General features: G+C 43.6%; 1 protein-coding gene and 1 long non-coding RNA gene across 9 annotated transcripts in view; one reads left to right on the forward strand and one right to left on the reverse strand.

Annotated features, from left to right (window-relative positions):
* The first annotated feature begins 3,204 nt into the window (after positions 1-3,204).
* LOC108532169 (uncharacterized) lies at positions 3,205-8,506 on the forward strand. Of its 3 annotated transcripts, XR_001886378.1 has the most exons (4): positions 3,205-3,248; positions 7,001-7,131; positions 7,869-7,987; positions 8,179-8,506. It is a non-coding gene; the product is annotated as an uncharacterized LOC108532169 (long non-coding RNA). The 3 variants fall into 3 exon arrangements; XR_001886377.1 differs by lacking the exons at positions 3,205-3,248; positions 7,001-7,131 and adding an exon at positions 7,315-7,456; XR_001886376.1 differs by lacking the exons at positions 3,205-3,248; positions 7,001-7,131; positions 7,869-7,987 and adding an exon at positions 7,299-7,456.
* A 10,015-nt stretch (positions 8,507-18,521) lies between these two features.
* The window catches only part of TMEM268 (transmembrane protein 268), a 38,346-nt gene continuing 34,778 nt past the window's right edge, over positions 18,522-22,089 (reverse strand). For 5 of the 6 annotated variants that reach the window (XM_017875921.1, XM_017875919.1, XM_017875918.1 and 2 more), the window contains exon 9: positions 18,522-21,824. In XM_017875921.1, coding sequence (XP_017731410.1) covers positions 21,645-21,824 — 180 coding nt within the window. In that variant the 3' untranslated portion in view covers positions 18,522-21,644. The remainder of the gene's footprint in view (positions 21,825-22,089) is intronic. The other variant, XR_001886372.1, reaches the window with a different exon arrangement.

Raw genomic sequence — 22,089 nt, forward strand, 5'->3', positions numbered from 1 at the left:
GGAAGGAGAAAAAACTTTAGCCTTTTGGATACCTTTTGAAATAATTTCAAATTTACAGAAATGTTGCAAAAATAATACAGAGAAATTCCCATTTACCTTTTACCCAGAGTCACCAATTGTTTAATTTACATTTTCCCCATTTGTACCACCTTAGCTCACTGCAGCCTCCACTTCCTGAGTTCAAGTGAGTGAACTCAGGAGTTCAATCCTCCCGAGTAGCCGGGATTACAGGCGCCTGCCACCATGCCTGGCTAATTTTTGTATTTTTAGTAGAGACGGGGTTTCACCATGTTGGCTAGGCTGGTCTCGAACTGCTGACCTCAAGTGATCCGCCCTCCTCAACCTCCCAAAGTGTGTGATTACAGGCGTGAGCCACTGTGCCAGGCCAAGGTATATCTTTAATAACACATGAGAACAGATTAATACAGTGTACCTTTAGGGTTAATTTTTAAGCATGAACTTTTTAGCCAAATGAATAAACATACACAGTTTTGTTAGATGCTGCCAAGCTCTCTTCTATAAGAGTATACGATATCTGAGATACCTGTTTCCCCATGCCCTCAGCAACTGTTTAGCCTCTCCCAATCCTACAGGTGAGAAATGGTATCTCATTTTGGTTTTAACTTGCATTTCTCTTACCATGAGTGAAGACTAACATCTATTCATATGTTTAAGGGTCATTTTATATGTTTTATTAATTATCTGTTTATGTCTTCCACTCTTTTTTATTTTCCCATTAATTTTGAGTACTCTTTATATACTAGAAATACGAGCTCCTCAAAGTCAAGTTTATTAATGTTTCATTGAATCTGGACTTCGGGTTATCATTAGAAAGCCTTTCCCTGCATCCAGTTTCTAGAGGAATTCACCCACACTTCTTCATTTGCTTATATAGCATTATATATTAGAAGTATAACCTGTTCCATTTGGCATTTATTATTACGTATTTAGGAAGTATGGATCTAACTTTACACTTTCTCCTAATGATTACTTAGTCATTTCAGCATATTTATTAAGGAGAATATCTTTGGTCCAATCATCCATCTGAGATGACACCGTTGTCATATACTAAATTTTCATATATATTTTTGTGTCTTTCTGAACTTTCTATTCTACTCCACTGGGGAGTCCGCCTGTTTTATTCTTGCTTGTATTTTCATGTAAATGTTAGGATCAAATTGTCTAGTGTCAGAAAAAATCTTGATGTTATTTTCACCATGATTGTGCTAAATTTATAGATTAACTTAGGGAAAATTATAAATCAGGAAGAACTGACACATCTGTAACACTGATTCTTCCTAACCACCAACCAATGGCTTTTCATTTGTTCAAACCTACTGTGTTGGCTTTCAGGACTATTTGCAAGTGTTCTTTATATTAATTTTGCAAATTTCTTATTAACTTTATTCCTAAGTATTTTATCTTTTGTTGCTATCGTAAATGGAGTTTTCTCTCTCACTATTGTTGTAGTTATTGCTTGTGTATAATAACACTATTGAGTTCAGTATGCTAATTGTATGCCTTGCTTACCTTCTGAATTCTTTCATTGTTTGAGTAGTTTTCTTTCTGCTTTCCAATGGTTTACCAGTAATACTATTATGTCATCTGCAAGGAGAAATACTTTCAAATTCTTCTTCTAATTTTTATGTGTCTGATTTACCTTGTCTAATTGCGATGGTTAATGCCACCGGTACAATGTTAAAGTTAGTAGATATCTGTGCTTTGTTCCTGATTTTAAATAGCTCCAGTATTTGCACATTAAGGAAGAAGTTGAGTTTAGGGCAAAGGCTTAGAGGTAGAGATAAAGAGAGAGTGCCATTTTATCATATTAATAGAATAGCCATCAACTCCCTCTTTTTTCTGCATCTATAAGAAAAAAGGCACATAATTTCTTTACTCATATTGAATCAAACTTCAATTCTACAGATAAATTTCACCCGACCATGATTTATTATCCTCATACTATGAGGTTGGATTCTGTTCGCTAATATTTTATTAAGTATTTTTGTATCAGTATTGGTAGGTGACATTGCCTTGTAATTTTCTTTTTGTATTATCCCTATCAGATGTGGTTATCAATATACATTTGCTTCACAAAAAGAATTTGGAAGTTTTACTTTAAATGCTCTAGAACAATTTATGTAGTACTGTAACTGGTCTTTCAAAGCTTGGTGAAACTCTCCTTGTGAAACTCTCTGGACCTGTTGCCTATTTGGGGGAGGGTAATTCCTTAATAAATTTCTTCTACAGAAATTGATAGTTTCTATCTTTAACGCAGTCAATTTAATAAACTGTATTTTCCCAGAAAATTATCTACTTCCTAGTTTCTCAAACTTTTAAAACAAAAGTATGTTATGGACTCTCAAGATTTTAAAATTTCTTTTGTTTCAACAATTATTTCCCCTCATTCTTTCTAATTTTATATATTTGGGCTTTCTCCTTTTTTTTCCTGATTAAGCTACATAGTATTTCTATTTTGTTAATTGTTTTCAAAAAAAGATTTCAATTAATTAGATCTGCTTTTTAACATTCTAGTAAATTCTGCTTTTAAGCTTTTGGTTACTTTGTTGTTGTTTTTCCAGCTTTTAGAATTGGGAAATTATTTCATTCTTTTATTTTCTTGATACAAGTGTTTAAACACTGTGGTAGACAGAATAATGACCCCTGCGAAACATTAAAGTTGAAGATACAATTAAGGTTGCTAATCGGTGACCTTGAGATAATCCACAGTTACCTGGGTGGGCCCCATGCAATCACATTGGGAGAATCTGCAGCCCACTCTGGGGCAGGTTTCTGCCACAATAGCACAGAGGCCAGGACAGGAAAGGAGGCAGCAGCAGTCGGGAATTCACCAACAACCTCTTCCTGGTGAGAAGGGACTAAATTGTCATGTGACTTGCTTGGCCAATGAAAACATAGCAAATAAGACACTAGCAGGGGCTTAGAAATGTGTTTTCACAGTGGGGCTTGCTGTGTCTTCCTCTAGCAGCCCCAGAAGAACACGCCTAGCTGTCTACTAATCCAAAAGGGGTAAGAGACAAGTGAGGCAGAACCACTCCATCCGACCTGATAGGCACAGTGGACATTATGGCATGGTGGACAAAGGGATGGACCCCTGGAGAGGGGCTCAGCATATGTCCTCCCTCCTCCCTTTGTGGTTCAGTCCAAACCTCACTGTCTCCAACATTCCCTTGTTGCCCCACACTGTGACATCACTGCCAGCCTCCTGTCCACTCTGCCAGCTGCAGGTGAGTGAGGCTCATAGGTTAGACCTAAGGGTAGGAGGGGGTAATTTTTCTGTACTAAAATAGAAAACGCCCCCAACACTCCAGGACACCTATTCACTTTGTTACAAGAAGCACCCCTTATTTGCCTTGACCCCACTGTTTCTCTGTCTCTGGGTCCCAGTCTCCCCACCTGTGCTGAAAGACTCCTAAGGGCTCCCCTAGCTCCAGACGACTTCCTGTTTGACCTCATTGATCTTTCTTACTCTGATCAAAGTGCTGTGGGGTCCCTAGAGAACCAAAACTCACAATCCACTGGGGACAGCCCAAGGGCCCTTTTCTTTGGCTCCTGCTTCCCTCTAGAGGCGGGCATTGGTAATGCAAGAAACACCAAACCCCACTCCGTCCCAGCCAGCATCTCAGTGACATTAAACGCTTGCTATGTGCCGGATACCCTGCAAAGCACTTGACATCTTTATGTCACCAAATTGGTACAACGGCATTCTGCGGGTAGGTTTCATCATACCATTGTACAGACTGGAAAACTGAGGCTCAAGGAGGCTAAGTGGCCCGAAATTACACAGCAAGATGCAACAGGAATTAGGAAGTGAAGTCCATCTAAGTTAAAAAGGAGTGTGCTCTTAACTGTTATGCTGTTCTGCCAGGCTTCAGATGGAGTCTTTCCATTTAAAAACCACTTACCATCAACTCTTGGAGGTCAAGGTGGTTCTGAACATCTCATTCTGGAATTGAATTCTGTCTATAGACAGAATAAACTCTGGCTTCAGATAAAACTACATTAAAATCCCAGCTGTTCCTGTTGGCTGCCACACCTGAGCAAGTCACCTTTCTTAGGCTCAATTCCCTCCATCTGGAAAATCAGACAAAGTCCCTTCTTTGCAAGGTGGAGAGGAAAATGAAATGAGCTCAGAGATGTCAAAGAACCTGCCCAAATGCTCAATGAATGTCAGTGTTCTTGACATCATGGCTATTTCTATTCCCATAACTTTCTGAGATTAAAAAAAAAAAAAAAAAAAGCCTGTTCATGGAAGGGAGAATGGGGTGAAGGATTGGGCTTCTTGAAGGAGGTGACACCTGAGCTGTGCATGTTGCAGCTTGTGCAGAGGCACAGGGATGGAACAGTAAGAGAAAGTCTGGAGCACAGCCAGCAGCTCCTATGGCCGAAGAGTAGTGACTGAGTTAGAACCAGTGGAGCTGGCAAAGTCGACAGGGGCAGCTCCTCAGACAAGTTTGAACAGCAGAACAGGGGAGCCACTGAGGGTTTAAGGCAGAGGAGGAGTGACCTAACAGGATTGGCACCAGGGACAGATCTTCTGGTTGCAGATGAGCCACCAGAGAGGCTAGTGGGAAAGCAGTGGTCAAGATCCAAAGACAGGAGGCGCTAGTGGTGAGGGCAATGGGAATGGAGGGTGGCCGACAATGGAGATATTTATGGGATAGATTCAAAAGGCCTTGATGAATGTGAACACACGGGAGGTAAGGGGTGCCCCATTTCTAGCTGCAGACACAAAATGAATAGTGGTACCTGTCCCCAAAATAGGAAACATGAGAGGAGGAAAAGCAAGTTTGGGATGAAAAGGGTGGGGAAGAGAGGTGGTCCCACCAGCAGGCAGCCAAAAGCAACCCTATAAGTCATCCATAAAGCCATCAATCAACTTGGCAGGTGGGTAAGGCAGGTGGTGTCCTGCTGGTTGTGACATTCCTTGCTGCTCCCTGGTGACAGCACCTGCTTGGACCCTGAACCAAAGTGAGATACATACAGGTTCATCCAACCATGCCACAAATGCTGTTAACTACCTGTCCTACACCCTGCACTGGGGACTTAGCAGCGAATACAGGAGACTCCCTGCCTTCCTGGCTTTACTAATGGGAAAGTGAGTACGAGAACATAAATAAATTCTAGGCTACTTCTGAACATGACAAGGGCTGCAGAGAAGCATGAGGTGGGGAAGGGAAATAGAGAGTGCTAGGAGTGGGGAGGAGGCTTAAACAGAGGGAATAAATGGAGAGAATTAAATAGAGTAAATGGGCCAGAGAAGGCCTCACTAGAAAAAGTGTTCATGGTCGCGTGTGGTGGCTCACGCCTATAATCTCTGCACCTTGGGAGGCCGAGGCAGGCAGATTTCCTGAGGTCAGGAGTTCAAGACCAGCCTGGCTAACATGGTGAAACCCCGTCTCTACTAAAAACACAAAAATTAGCCGGGCATGGTAGTGCGTGCCTGTAATCCGAGCTACTCAGGAGGCCAAGGAATGAGAATCGCTTGAACCCCGAAGGCGGAGTTTGCAGTGAGCTGAGATCACCTCACTGCCCTCCAGCCTGGGCAATAGAGTGATACTCCATCTCAAAAAAAAAAAAAAAAAGATAAAGTGTTCTCTAAGCAAAGGTTTGAAAGAAGTGAGAGAATGAATCTTGTGGATCTCTAGGGGAAGAGCATTCCAGCAGAAGGTGGAGCAAACACAAAGAGCAGTGTGTTTGGTGTGGCAGGAAAGGGATGAACGGTAAAGTATCAGTAGACAGTGAGGGACAGGTGGATAAATGGTTAGATTATGAGTGTTTTCAAGACAGGCCCAGGGAAGGACTTTTCTTTTACTCTGCATGATACTGGAAGCCACTGGGAGGTTCTGGGCAGAGCTGTGACATGATCTAATGTCTGTAGGAGGAGGATTCATCTGTGTTGATGCTTAATGCTGATGCTTTGGAGCCGTTGCAATAATCCAAGTAAGAGATGCTGGTGACTGAGGCTGGAGAGGAGCACTGGACAGGTGGGAAGCCACTGCCCAAGGATGAGGCCATGGAGTGAATCCAGTGTGCTGTGATTGACACACAACCACTGATGATGGAAATTTCCAAAGTGGGGCTTTGGCCACAGAGAAAGGGGAGCAAGAGCAGATGGCCAGAGCCTGGAAAAGAGAAAGGAGGTTGGGAATAAGATAGACTTACAACCTTGGGTCATCAGAGCTGGGAGAATCCTTGGAAAGATGGATGATGCAGCCCACTGACTTCCTGTGGCAGATGCGGGGGACCTCAGCATAGGCTAGCCCAAAGCCACACAGCAAGTTAGTGGTAGTGCCAGGACTGGGACCAGCGAAGCTGGGCTGCATCATCATGCTCCCGTGCGACCTGGGCCCAGCTAGAATAATGGAGCCAACAAACCATATGGGAAGACAACGAGCACAGAAAGCATTTTGAGACACCTCCCATCAGAGCGGCCAGTTTACAGACAATTAAACACTCATCACTCCAAGGTGGTATTACTGTTCCCATTTTCCACATAAGAAAGGGAGGCCAGTGGCTGGGCAAATTGACTCATGCCTGTAATTTCAGCACTTTGGGAGACCGAGACAGGAGAACCACTTGAGGCCAAGAGTTTAAGACCACTCTGGGAAGAATAGTGAGATCCTGTCTCTACAAAAAGTAAAAAAAAAAAAAGCCAGGTTTGGTGTCACACACCTGGAGTCCCAGCTACTCAGGAAGCTGAGGCAGGAGGATCACTTGAGCCTAGGAGTTCAAGGTTGCAGTGAGCTATGATTACGCCACTTCGCTCCTGCCTGGGCTACAAAGCAAGACTCTGTCTCAAAAAATAAACAAAATAAAGTGAGGCATGAAGAGATTACAGAACCCACCCAAGAGCACACATACACCTAGAGAGAAGGCAAATCTGGCTCTTAAACATGAGCTTGTCTGTGTGGGCTGCCGCATCTCCTGGGGTTCTGCTGCTATAGGACCTGGCAAAGAAGAGATTCACGTTTTTCAGCTACAGTCTTAAGTTCATCTAGAAAACGACGCTGCCCAGAGAACTGTGCCGGACCTCCAACATCTGCGGTTCAAGAAGGCGATGCTACAGGCAAAGACTGGCAGAGTGGGGGCTCCAAGTCCTTTCCACAGGTAGGAAAAATGTGCACACTTGAGGAAAGACTGGCCCTCAGAGTGGTGGGCCCAGGCAGGTGGGCCTGGAACTGCTGGCCACAGGGAGCTACAGCAGGTCAGAGAGAGGGGAGGGCCCACTATGACCCAGTGCTTAAATAACAATGGGTTTCTGGGATTGGAGCTGCAGAGTCAGGAGCCCCAGTGCCCTTTCCTCCTCCCACCACCCACCAAAACATGGGGTCCAAGATCTTCTGTTGTTGCCGCAAGGCCAGCGAGGGGTCTTCTACCACGGCTGGCTTCCACAATCCAAGAATGTTCCAACAGCATCATCCACGGTCCTTTAGTAGGTTCCAGGCGTGGGTGTGTGATAGTGTCGGGAACATCTGATGATTCTCTGTGCCTCGGCCTCCCCAGCCACCTCCTGCTGGGACATGCTCAGGTTTCTTTCAGCCTTCTGGGAGTGTGGAAAGGGCGTACTCAAACTTGTAACAACACAACCTAAAGACTCTATCAGTTATTAGAGATTAGTTATTACGTAGTAGATTAGATTCATTGAAATCACTGGCTTTAGTCCTCCATAGTAGTTTATTGATTTATTTAATTTCTCACTGAGTTTGTGGTATTTTATTAGATGGTAGTTTAAACTCTGCCTCGGCTGCTTACTGAGTTTGGGCATGTCGCCGACCCTCCCTCTCTAAGCACAGCATCCTTCTCTCCAAAATGAGGATAACGATAATATATCGCCCACTGTGCAGGCTGTTAGAGGATGAAGGGAGACACCGTGTGTAAGCGAATGCATATGGCCACATACAAAGACGACATTCAGCAAATGATATCTGTGGATGTGTATTAGGATCAGCTGGGCCATGCTGAGGTAATGAGTAAACTCTAAAATCTCCATTGCTTTACCCAGCTTGAGATCATTCTTAGCTCATACAAGCAAACTTTTATTTTTAAAGCCATGAATGATCTGAGGAGTCTCTGAGTGCAGTATGGCCAAGACAGGTTATTCACATATCACTCAAAGCCTTTACCCAGGATAAGTTTATTCCTCTATTCTTTCAGATCTGAACACAAATTCTCTCCACAGTGCTGCACCAAACAGACATCCACGCCTCCCCCATGACAAACGCATGATGCTCAAGGCGTGCACCCTTAGGAGGCCATGACCATTCTAGTCGGCGGCACCCACGTGGTCCCTGAGGCTGCACGGCTGCTGCGCTTCCATGAGGAAGAGGGTGGTGGACAGGAGTCATGAAGACTGATTCAGAAACTCCCCTGCAGGAGGAGAAGATGTCTGAGCCATCCCTGTGCCACCACCAAGAGTCACTCCAGCTTCTGAAAAAGCCACCAATGGGGGAGCTGCCTCCAATTAAAGTCCTTGGTCACATCAGAGGAAGTGTCTCTCCTCCTTCCCCCTTTGCCAGCCCTACCTCTGAGATTCCCAAGAATGTGGAGCAATTAGACCCTGGCACCTCTTGGAAAGAAATGTGGTTTTATCATTTTAACACATTAACACTTTTTTTTTCAGTCACTCCTAACCAACCTAACAAGGAAGTGCTCTATTAGGAGAGGCCAGTTTGCATAACAGGCCGCTGTCATAAATGTCCAGAGCTTGAGGGCACAATTCTGCTCACCTACTATGCGACTCCATTTGATGCTCAGGGCCACAGGGAACAGCAGGGCAGGTTGTGAAAAACTCTGCAAACAGCAGCCCTGAGTTATGCAACAGGTAGCCAGTGCAGATACGCAGCACTGCTCGTGCTGAAACACAGAGCATGCAACTGTGAGTAATACGCAGAAGACCCCACATGGTTTCCACGTTAGCCAGGGAGCCAGGCACAGAAGTATATCACTCTGCCATAACAGGGCAAACACTTGGAGAACAAAATGACAAAGAAGCATTTTGCCACTGACTCGGGGATTCATGGAAGGCTTCCTGGAGGAGATGGTGCTTCAGTTTTCTGAAGGTTGAAAGGGAGTTAGCCAAAAGGAGAGGGAATGATATTCCAGAAGGAGGGAACACAATCAGCAAAGTTGGAAAATAGGGACACGACCTGGGAAGGCATGAGGGTAGCAAAGTACCAAGTCTGGAGTAACTCAAGTGAAAATCTGAGCCAGGGTTTGGTGGGAGGTGAACAGAACATCAAGAGCTTTGTATCCAGGGAAAGGGAGCTGGACTCTATCTTGAAAACAACGGGAAGCCACAGGTGAGTTTTAAGCAACAAAGTGACACAGCCTGATTTCCGACTTTTGTACTATGAACAGTGCCTTAGTCTGTTCAGGCTACTAAAATAAAATACCATAACTGGGTGACTTACAAACAACAGAAGTTTATTTCTCAGTTTTGGAGGCTGGGAAATCCAAGATCAAGGCTCCAGCAGAATCAGTGTCTGGTGAGGGCCCGTTCCTCATAGAGGGCGCTTCTCGCTGTGTTCTCACATAGCAGAAGGGGTGAGGGGTCTCTCTCAGGCTCTTTCATAAGGGCACTAATCTCAATCATGAGGGCTCTGCTCTCATGACCTAATCCTCCTAAACCTCCCAAAGTCTGCAATTCTGAAACCATCACCTTGGGAGTTAAGATTTCAACATATGGCCGGGCGTGGTGGCTCAAGCCTGTAATCCCAGCACTTTGGGAGGCTGAGGTGGGCGGATCACAAGGTCAGGAGATCGAGACCATCCTGGCTAACACGGTGAAACCCCGTCTCTACTAAAAAATACAAAAAACTAGCCGGGCGAGGTGGCGGGCGCCTGTAGTCCCAGCTACTCGGGAGGCTGAGGCAGGAGAATGGCGTGAACCCGGGAGGCGGAGCTTGCAGTGAGCTGAGATCTGGCCACTGCACTCCAGCTTGGGCGACAGAGTGAGACTCCGTCTCAAAAAAAAAAAAAAAAAATTTCAACATATGAATTTGGGGGGACATTAGCATTCAGACCATAACAAACAAGGTGAGTTGGAAGACAACGCCTTTCTGTTTGTTTGTTTGTTTATTTGAGATGGAGTCTTGCTCTGTCACCCAGCCTGGAGGGCAGTGGCATGATCTCCACTCGCTGAAACCTCCACCTCCCAGGTTCAAGGATTCTCCTGCCTCAGCCTCCCAAGTAGCTACAAGAACGTGCCACTACACCCAGCTAATTTTTGTATTTTTAGTAGAAACAGGGTTTTGCCATTTTGGCCAGGCTGGTCTCAAACTCCTGACCTCAGGCGATCCGCCCACCTCAACCTCCCAAAGTGCTGGGATTACAGGCATGACCCACCGCACCCGGCCAGAAGACAACTTATTAATTAGCACTCCTTGTGCCTGCCCTGCCTCAGAAAAGTGAAGAATAAAGGAATATGGCCATGGAATTGTGGAGTAAAAGTCATACCTTCAATGAAAAGCCAATCCTGGCTACAATTTGAAGGACGGATTTTTTTTTTTTTTTTTTTTTTGATACAGAGTCTTGCTCTGTCATCCAGGCTGAAGTGCAGTGGCGTGATCTCAGCTCACTGCAACCTCCATCTCTCGGGTTCAAGAGATTCTCCTGCCTTAGCCTCCCAAGTAGTTGGGATTACAGGCGCGTGTCACCACGATTTGAGTATAATAATAATCGCAATAGACAGTCCGGTACATTGCTTACTCTGTGCTAGGTCCTCTTCTAAGTGCTTCATAAATATCAACCCAATCAGCAAAATAACCCAAAAAGGTTAGAACTATTACTACCTGATTTTACAGATTAGGGAACTGAGACACAGGTTAAATAAATCTTTTAAGGTTTACACTAATTCACATTAAGTGCCAGAGCTAAGACTTGAACTCAAAAACGCAGCTGCAGAGTCCACACTCTTAACCACTTGGTTATGCAGCCCCTCGATAATGGTAGAATGACATTCAGTTATTGCTCTGGACCCCAAATTGACTGTTCATTGCCTGCTCTTCAAAAATGGAACTGGCCCTTTAAATATTTTTATGTTGGTAGTTGGTGCAATATTAGGCTCTGTCAGGAGGGGGTGCTAGAGACATCGGAGGAGGAATGGGCCTTCCTTCCTGGTTGTAAGGGGCCCATCTTAACAGCACACAACTCACAGCTTCTCCAACATCACCCTCCTGCAGTGCAGACAACTTTTCCAGAACAGGAATCCTACAGAGGATGGTGGTCAGTAGCACTTTGCAACTAACAGCTTCTCCTAGTGTCCCCCACAAATAGGAGGTGTGCCTCTAATCAGACACCGTTCCATGACAGATTTCCCTGGCACCCAAGGGCAGACTCTAGAACATTCTCCCAGACTTCTCTGCCATTGTAAGCCACAGCCACCCCCTTCCCAGCAAGATCTGGATCTTAGCTGGGGATAGAGCCTGGGGGTGTTCTTTCTTAGTTCTAGGGGTGCTGGCTGCTCCTTATGTCCATTATTCCTATATTCTTTAAAACTCTCCTGACTTCTTACCACTCCTTCATTACTCCAATCCCCTGTTCTAGTTAGTACTTATATTAAACTTCTCATATTCAAATTGTTATGTGGTTTCTGTCTCCCAATTGGATCATGACTAATGCAGAAATCAAATTAAGAGGCTGGGCTTATGTCTGTGGCCCCAGAACTACAGGAGGCAGAGACAGGAGGATCACTTGAGGCCAGGAGTTTGAGATCAGCCTGAGCAACACAGCAAGACCCCATCTCTACCAAAACAAAACAAAACAAATTAAGCGACCGCCTAAGGCGATCAGGACAGACAGCGATACAGGCCTACAGTAGGGCAGCAGCAGTAAGGATGAAGAGGACCTTGAGTCGTATTTCTCAAGCAAGGCTGGCCAATTCTAACTCAGAACCGTACAGGAAAGAAGATTCTAGGGAATGAGGTCCTTGTGGTATTGAGGCCAAGTGGACAACACACAGCAGATCACTTAATTTTGGGCTATTCCAAGCTGGAGGGGCCTGTGGGACATCTGGATGGCCATTATTAAGAAGGTTGGCAATATGTAGCAGGAAAAGGTAAAAGAACTATAGCTAGAAGGAAGCAGAGGGGCTTATCACATGTGTGCGGAGTTGTCAGCTCACTGCATTGTGGCACCTCTTCCCCATGGGATGAGACCCCACTGACATCCATTGGGTGAACATACAGTTCTCTTTCCCAGACCTCATGTCCAGAGTCCTCTTCCCACTGCCCATTCTCATACTGTATCCACTGGACCCACCCTCTTACCCAGATTCCACTTGTCCTATGCATTCCTCACCTCCTCCCATGCCAAGGTCCCACTTTCCTTCCCCAGCAAACCCCATGTTCCTTATTTCTTGGAGCTGCTTCCTGCAACAACTATAGCAGGTGCTTTACACAAAAAAGATGCTCCTTAAATGTCACTTCCTGTTTTGATAATTTAGAAACTCCTTCACAGAAGGGATGCAAAGAAGCCTCCATCCTATGACTTTTTTAAAGGGCTCTCAGACACAGGGTGACATCTTTCTTTGAAGGATTCTCAAATAATAACAATAAAAATAATCATGGAGGCCACAGCTGGATTTACTTCTGATCATGGCAAACTAGTTTATATCAGACCAACCCTCCTGCTGACAGCAGTTTAAAAGCAATTGTTTTTTTTTTTTTTCTTAAATGTGTTTGAATGCATCAGAGAGGTATCAACACAGTGAGGACATGAGGGGCCAAGATGCTGAAGAGGAAAGTACAGAGAGAGGAGATGAACAATGAAGCCTTCTTATCCCCTTGAGGCACCTGCCAAGTCCTAAACAGAGTCCAAGTAGCTGAAAAGCAGAGTAAAGCTTTCAGAAGTCTCACAGCTTGGGGTAACAAAAATTGGAGGTTTAGGACTCACCATGAAAGAGGACTCCTGGTTAGAGAAATATATATAAAAATTCTATAACTATATTTATATATATATATAAATATATAAATATCTAAATATATATTATAAATTAAATATACAAATATATATTTAATATATACACACATTACATATTACACACACCACACCACACACATTTTTAGCTTAAAACCCTTGAAGGCTACAACCTTGAGAGTAAGGTTTAATCACAACTAGACTAGCTTCTTACAAGGCCCAGGGTCAAGTTATATCTCTAAGCCTACTTTCCCAGAGGTAAAAGTAACATCCTGTCTGAGGGAAGATCCAGAGCCTTGTAGCTCCTTTGATATTTTCATTTTTCAAAATATCTAGCATATTAATGAAAGATTACCACAAATATCAAAAATAAGATCAACTGACTAAAGAGCAAAAGGAAAAAAAAAAAACAGATATTAGATTTGCAGACATAACTTTAAAAGCAGTTTCCCAATTAGCCGGGCGTGGTGGCCTCACACCTGTTAATCCCAGCCACTTTGGGAGGCCGAGGGCAGGTGGATCACGGGGTCAGGAGATTTGAGACATCCTGGCTAAACACAGTGAAACCCCGTCTCTACTAAAATTGCAAAAAAAAAATTACCGGCGTGGTGTGGTAGACACCTGTATCCCAGTACTGGGAGGCTGAGGCAGGAGAATGGAGTGAGCCCAGCGAAGGTTGGAGCTTCCGAGTGAGCCAAGATCACGCCACTGTACTCCAGCCTGGGGTGATAGAGCGAGACTCCGTCTTAAAAAAAAAAAAAAAAAAAAAAAAAAAAAGCGCAGTGCAATTAAATATTGAGGAGAATAGATGACAAGATTGCTAATTTCATTTGAGAACTGGAAACTATTTTTTAAAAAACAAAATTGTAGAACTGAACGTTATGATAGATGAAATTAAAAACTCAGGCTGGGCGTGGTGGCTCACACCTGTGATCCCAGTGCTTTAGGAGGCAGAGGCAGGAGGATTACTTGAGGCCAGAAGTTCGAGATCAGCCTGGGCAACACAGCAAAACCCCGTCTCTACAAAAAATTTAAAAATTGGCCAGGCATGGTGGCACCTGCCTATCGTCCTAGCTACTTGGGAGTCTTAGGTCCCAGGAGTTTAAAGCTGCAGTGACCTGTGATTGTGCTAATGCACTCCAGCCTGGGCAACAGAGCAAGACCTTACCTCTTAAAAAAAAAAAAGTTAGAAACTGGATTGACTTTTAAATGAAACATAGGGTTAACAAAAAAAATTCAATTGATAGGATTAAACACAAATGAAGGCAAGATTAATGGAGAAGACTAGTCAGTAGAAAATATCCAGACTGAATTACAAAGAGCCAAAAGAATGGAAAAATACCAAGAAGGGTCTTAGAGATATAGTGAAAAGGTCTAACACTTATCATTAGAGTCCTGAACAAGATGAGAGAAGAGGGTGAATGCCATGATGAAAGATATCACGTCACAGATTCAAGATGTGCTGTGAACAAGCACAAGCAGGAAAAATACTTTAAAAGCTACAGCTAGGCACATCAGAATATAACTGCTAAAACTCATAGAAAATGTTAAGAGCAACAATGGGGCTGACAGATGACTTCTCAACAGAAACAATAGAAACCAAAGACATTTTCAAAAGGTGAAAAGAAAATAACTGCACTAACCTAGAATTCCTGACTTACCAAAATATCTTCCAAAACAAAACAAAATACAGACTTCTCAGAAAACAAAAATTGAATTCATCACAAGATCTGTACTGAAAGGAAAACACTAAAGGTATTTCTAAATATACTATACTAAATATGATACTATATTGAAGAAAAATTCTAAAGTTAGTTCCAGGAGAAGAAGGATCCAAAATAGATGCATGGAAATACAGAAAGGAACAAAGGGTAATAAAAAAGAAATAACAAATAAAGAGTAATAAAAAGTAACATGTGAATAAACCTAAATGAATATTGACTATAGAAAGCATTAATAAGAATGTCTGTTGTGGCTTAACATACAGAGAAAACTGAAATCCATGACAAGACTACCACAACAGGTAGAAAGGTAAAAGAACTGTATAGTTGTTGGGGCCAGGCACGGTAGCTCTCACCTGTAATCCCAGCACTTTGGGAGGCTGAGACAGGTGGATCACTTGAGATCAGGAGATCAAGACCAGCCTGGACAACATGGTGAAACTCTGTCTCTACTAAAAATACAAAAATTGTCAGGGTGTAGTGGTGCACACTTGTAATTCCAGCTACTCAGGAGGCTGAGGCAGGAGAATTGCTTGAACCTGGGAGGCAGGAGGTTGCAGTGAGCCAAGATTGTGCCACTGCACTCTAGCCTGGGCCACAGAGGGAGACTCCATCTCAAAAAAAAAAAAAAAAAAAGAATTGTGTAGTTGTTGGGTTGTCCAGAAAATGGTAGAAGTGACCACTTATAATACACTTCAGTAAGTCAAGGATGCTTGTTAAATCTAGGGTAAGAACTAAAAGAAAAGTATACTTCATATGCTAATAAAGGAGAAATTACCCAGAACAAACAACCTTAATCCAAAAGAAGGAAAAAAGACAGAAAAAAGAAAAGAACACAGTAAGAGAAAACCAGTAGAAAGAATTCTTAGTAAGATGGTACATTCAAACCCAAGTCTATCAGTAAACACATTAGACATAGTGTAGTAAATACTCTGAATTTTAAAAATCTTGATTTCAAAAAAGTAAATCTTACATGCCTACAAGGGTGAAACCTTAAATGTAAGAATGTGGAGGTCAAAAGTAAAAGGATGAACAAAGATATACTATGCAATGACTATTCAAAAGAAAGCTAATTTCCTCTCAGTAAGCAAGGAATAGAGAGGAAACTTTCTCAACTTGTTAAAGAATATCTCATCTGGGCATGGTGGCTCAGGCCTGAAATCTCAACACTCTGGAAGGCTGAGGTGGGAGGATCAACTCCAGGAGTTCAAGACCAGCCTAGGCAACAAAAGGAGACCCCATCTCTACAAAAAACTAAAAAATTATGGCTGGGTGTGGTGGCCCAGGCCAGGCATGATGGCTCACGCCTGTAATCTCAGCACTTTCGGAGGCCAAGGTGGGTGAATCATCTGAACTAAGGAGTTCAAAACCAAACTGAGCAACACTAACATGACAGAACCCTGTCTCTACCAAAAATACTAAAATTAGCCAGGCATGGCAATGCATGCCTGTGGTCCCAGCTACTCAGGAGGCTGAGGTGAGAGGATCACTTGAGCCTGGGAGGCAGAGGTTGCAGTGAGCCAAGATCCCACCACTCCATTCCAACCTGGGTGACAGAGTGAGATCCCATTTCAAAAAAAAAAAAAAATTGGCCAGGTATGGTATAGACTCAGCTACTCAGGAGGATTGCTTGAGCTCCAGAGATCAAGGCTGCAGTAAGCTATGATGGTGCTATTGCACTCCAGCCTGGGTGACAGAGTGAGACCCTGCCTCAAAACAAAACAAAACAATCAAAAAACCTACTAGGGCTGGGCATGGTGGCTCATGCCTGTAATCCCCAGCACTTTGGGAGGCCGAGGCGGGCGGATCACAGGGTCAAGTGATCAAGACCATCCTGGCCAACATGGTGAAACCTGATCTCTACTAAAAACACAAAACAATTAGCCGGGTGTGGTGGCACACGCCTGTAGTCCTAGCTACTGGGAGGCTGAGGCAGAAGAATTGCTTGAACCCAGGAAGTAGAGGTTGCAGTGAGGCGAGATCGGGCCACTGCACTCCAGCCTGGTGATGGAGCAAGACTCTGTCTCAAAAACAAAACAAAACAAAACAAAAAAAAACCTACCAAAAAGTCTGGAGCTAACATTATATTTAATAGTGAAGGCCAGGCATGGTGGCTCACGCCTGTAATCCCAGCACTTTGGAAGGCCAAGGAGGGCAGATCACCTGAGGTCAGGAGTTTGAGATGAGGCTAGCCAACATGAAGAAACCCCGTCTCTACTAAAGAAAAAAAAAAACGTATAAAAATTAGTCAGGTATGGTGGTGCAGATCTATAATCCCAGCTACTCAGGAGGCTGAGGCAGGAAAATCGCTTGAACCCGGAAGATGGAGGTTCCAGGGAGCTGAGATCGTGCCACTGTACTCCAGCCTGGGCAACAGAGCAAGACTCTGTCTCAAAAAAAAAAAAAAAAAAGTAGTGAGACACTAGAAACTCCCACTACAATCATAAACAAGGCAAGAATGTTCCCTCTTACCACTACTCTTCAACATCATACTGGAAGTCCAAGCCAATGAAATAGGACAAGAAAAGGAAATAAAAAGTATGCAGATATACAGATGAGGAAGGAAGAAATAAAACTGTCTTTGTTTACAGGTTCTGAGATGATTATCTCATCAACAAAAGAATCAACAAAAAACTCCTAAAACTAATGAGAGGTTATAGCAAGATTGCAGGATACAATGTGAATAGATAAAAGTCAATCACTTTCCCATATATTAGCAATGAACAAATGAAATTTGAAACTAAATACACAATACTATTTTTATTAGCACCCCAAAAAATAAGATATTTAGGTATAAATCTTATAAATCTAACAAAATATGTACAAGATCTATAAGAAAAACTACCAAAAAAAAAAAAAAAAAACTGTAGGAAAAGGGAAAAACCCCTATAAAACTGATACAAGAAATCAAAGAACAGCTAAATAAATGAAGATAGATTCTATGTTTGTGGACAGAAATCAATATTGTGAAAATGTCAGTTCTTGCAACATGATCTATGGATTTGATGCCATCCCAATCAAAATAAACAGTGAGTTGTTTTGTGGATATCGACAAACTGATTCTAAAGTTTATATGGAAAGGCATAAGACACACAATAGCCAAATCAACATTGAGAGAGAAGAACAAAGTTGGAGGAATCACACTACCCAATTTCAAGACTTACTATAAAGCTACAGTAATCCAAGACAGTGTGTTTTTGGGAAAGAACAGACACATAGATCAATGGAACAAATAGACAGCCCAGAAACAGACCCACATAAGTATAGTCAACTGATCCTTGGGGAAAAAAAAAAGCAAAGGCAATACAATGGAGCAAAGAGAGTCTTTTCAACAAATGGTGCTGGAACAATATGCAAAAACTTAATCCAGATAGAGACCTTACATCCTTCAGAAAAACTAACTCAAAATGAATTACAGACCTAAATGTAAAAACACTCAACTATAAGATAACATAGGATAACATAAACTAGAAGCCAATAGCAGCCAGCAGCTGCAGAAGAAACGCCCCCCACTGACTGAGCCCTTACTGTGGACCAGGCTTTGTGCTTCACATCAATCACTTCCATTAACCCCCCTTATTATCACACTCTCCCCTTAATAGATGAGGAAATTAGGTACAGGAAGTACAGAAAGAGTGAGTATCTGGCCCAAAATCAACGGCTTGCTCTTTATCTCCTTGCTACATTATCTCTGGATGCTGAATTCCAGAGATTTGACTAAAATCTTTATTGACATAAATATACCCATTGGCACTGAAATAGGTGAGGTCTGACTGAGGCAGACTGAATAGCCTTAACTGTTAATGACCTGCTACATCAACAAAAATATACATCAGGTATCTATAATATACATGACAAAAATTTTTTTTAAGCAACAATTTATTGAGCTTTCACTCAAGTTTGGAATTGAAAAACTCAAGTTGCAAGCACTTGACTTTTTTTTACATCATTATTTAATCCTTACAACAACCTGCCAGGTACATGCTCTTATCCCCATCCTATAGATGAGGAATGAGATTCAATGAGAGGAAGAACATTGTTCTTAAGTGGAAGAACTTGAATTAGAATAAACGGAACTCTAGAATCCATGCAATGAGTTACCACCTTCACTCTCACTCGAAGACATCGCACTGCCTCCACCATGGCCACAACTATCACTAACACAGAGCCTTAAGACTTAGGAGCTGGCTGGGCATGGTAGTTCACACCTGTAATCCCAGCACCATGGGAGGCCAAGGCAGGAGGATCACTTGAGACCAGGAGTTCAAGACTAGGCTGGGTAACAAGACCCTATCTCTCTGAAAAAATTACATTTAAAAAAATAAATAAAAATTAAATAAAATTTAAAAACTGATGAGCATTCTTGTGTGTAGTATGTGATCTTCACAGCAACCCTGTAAAGTAGGTGAGACAGAGATCATACGGATTTTATAAATGAGGAAACTGAGGCACAGATGCAGAGAACTGTACATTGTGGGCATACCCTGAAAGCCCTACCCACTAGGTGAGACCATCATCCATTCTAAAGAAAGGAAAAGGCAGGAAAAGAAACACACATCAAAGGCTCTTAAGTAGACCTTAAAATTGAAAAACTGCTGCTTTGTCATTTACAAACACATTTTTATTCTCTGTTATTTACTTACCAGGATTCTAGGACTGAATGAGAAATACAGGCTTCTTTCTATTGGTCATATTCACAGCCAACATTTCCTCTGTGCCAGGTCAGAAAGACAGTGGTCACCTCCGTGAATAATTTCCTTGAGCAAAGCTGCTCTCAGCCTTGACTAAAGCAGCCTTTCCAGGGGCTGGTCTATACCCATGGTCTCTCTTCTCTGGCACACAGAAAGTGAATGGTCAGACTCATCTCTTGAATGGTGAGCCACGTGCTTACTACATTTCTTGTTCTCCAGATCCACTTTATTAAAAAGCGAAATGACAATCAGAACAGTTAAGTGACTTAGCCAAGGTCACACAACTTGGAAGCAGCAGATCAGGAAGAAAATTCCAGGTCTGCTAGGTAGGCCAGTCTTCTGTCCAAGGGCATCCTAGGCCCAGGTCATCTCAGCTATGTGGGGTTGCCAGATGTTTCTGCATCTGGATAAAGATAGGTCAAGAGCTACGAAGGGGCAGAATAAGCTAGAAATTCCCAGAACTTTGGACCTAGAAGGGCCCTTAAAAATCATCCAGGCCGGTTGTGGTGCCTCACATCTGTAATCCCAGCACTTTGGGAGGCCGAGGCGGGCGGATCACCTGAGGTCAGGAGTTCAAGACCAGCCTGGTTAACATGGCAAAAACCCATCTCTACTAAAAATACAAAAAAAGTATCCAGGCATAGTGGTGCACACCTGTAGTCCCAGCTACTTAGGAGGCTGAGGCATGGGAATCACTTGAACCCAGGCGACAGAGTTTGCAGTGAGCCAAGATCGTGCCACTGCACTCCAGCCTGGGTGACGGTGCAAGACTCCGTCTCAATTAAAAAAGAAAAAAAAAAAAAAAATCCAATCCACCCATTATACAGATGGGCAAACTGAGGACCAGGCAAAGAAAGCAACTTGCCAAAAATGACACAGCTTGAAGTGGCAGATCAGGTCCAGAACCCAGGTCCATAGCAATGTCATCATTCAAGTGAGTTTGGACAACAATCTGCAAAAGCTGCTGTGGGGATGGCAAAGCAATCAATCCACCGGATTTTTTTTTTCCTTAGCGGTCCAGGTCATGCACAAAAAGTATAAGGTGTAGTCTCTGTCCTTAAGGAGTTTACAGTCTAGTTAGAAAAACTGGCATATACACAGGAAAACAAAATCAATACCATAAAACATCAGAACAGGCTGTATCAAGAATTTAAAGGAGGCAGAGAGCAGCAGGGTTGGCTGTGTGGGAAGGCTTCCTAAAGAAGGGCTTAAGAAAGCTGGACTTTGAAGCATGAATAGGAGTCCAACAAATGGAAAGGAATAGGTATGTCAGTCCAGGAAAGAGCTTCAACTCATAAAGGGGTTTTGTGGGAGATGAAGCCAAAATCGCAGATGAAGCCTAGGTCTTAGGGGCTGGGGATCCTTCAGACGCCAGGTCAGGGCATTTGGACTTGAGTCGATGAAACAATAGGTCTTCAAACTTGTTCAGGAGCAGATCACTTGGAAGCCTCTGAGCTCTTCACAGAATTCCACAAGTGGCTGATCACACTTCATTCCAGGACAGTGTTTGTGTCGGGAAACATAACCATTGTTCTACATCTGTAATATAAAACCACAACCACAAGCGTGCATGCCTGTGAACAAAGTAAGTCCTCAAGTCAAACAGAATCAATCTTTCTCAAATATTCCTATCAACAGTTATCTGCCATTGATCTCTTTCTTCTGTCTCTGTCTTCTGTAGCCTGTGTACTGGTAGACAACATGTACACGTACCACTGCTTTTCACAAAATATGGGGGAGAAAAACATAAAAAATTGAGAGAATTCTGAAAACATTTTTTCTTTATATTGGAAAAAGGCAGTCTGATAATTTTAGAGGTTCAAGGCAATGCCACAGAGAGCAGTATCCTCTCTGAGCCTCAGTTTCCCCATCTGGCATGAAGGGGTTGGAAATGGAAACATCATCTGAGGCCAAGTTTTGGACACATAATTTGCCCTGTCTGGTCATCTTCATGTCTCCTGGGCTCTCTGGACAATGAAAGCGATGGGGGTCCAGTCCTTCCATACATGTCCACAGTTCTAAGCAGCAGAAAGAGTAGCTTTGGTGGGACTAGCTCTGTAACCATCAGCTCCTGCAAAGGCCAGGGAGTCAGCATGCGATGTCAAACAGCATGAGATTTGTGTGCTGGGCCCTGGAGTGAGCACAACACCCCAGTGGCTGACATCACAGGCCCCTTTTGGAGTGCCCCTAGATGCTTCTCTCCTCACCTGGGGCTCTCCATTGGCCATCTTGGGCTCCTGAGGCCTTCCCGACTGCTCAGTCTTGGAGGAACATGAGTACCTTCATCCCTAGGTCACCTGGCCAGGAACGGGCAGCACCCTGTGCCCAGGACGTAGGCTTCTATGAGCTGGCAGGGGCATGGAATTCTCGGAGAGTTCGTGTGTCGTGTCCCCATTGCCTGAGGGAGCTGGGAGGTCACTAGAAGCCGGATGTAGTAGCCGCCAAACACTGCCAGCAGCTGGCGGGCCATTTCCTAGAAGAGGCAGGGAAGCAGATTGAATACCACAGGGGAGCCCCTTGAGGAAAAACGGCTTAGGCACCAGGGGAAGGCCACACTGCTTTCTTGCCCCTGGACCCAGGAGTGATGCTCACTAGGAAGAACCAGGCCAGGTCAGCACCTGGGACTCTCAGAAGATGTCAGCCTGGTCCAGAAGCCCAGCTCTGCAATTCATGGCCTGTGGGGCTCCTGCAGCTTCAGTGTCCTCATTGCCAAGGTGGGTAACTAATTGCTGCATGGC

Source organism: Rhinopithecus bieti, unplaced genomic scaffold, assembly GCF_001698545.2.
Source record: "Rhinopithecus bieti isolate Rb0 unplaced genomic scaffold, ASM169854v2 scaffold_9997, whole genome shotgun sequence".
NCBI classification, from domain to species: Eukaryota; Metazoa; Chordata; class Mammalia; order Primates; family Cercopithecidae; genus Rhinopithecus; species Rhinopithecus bieti.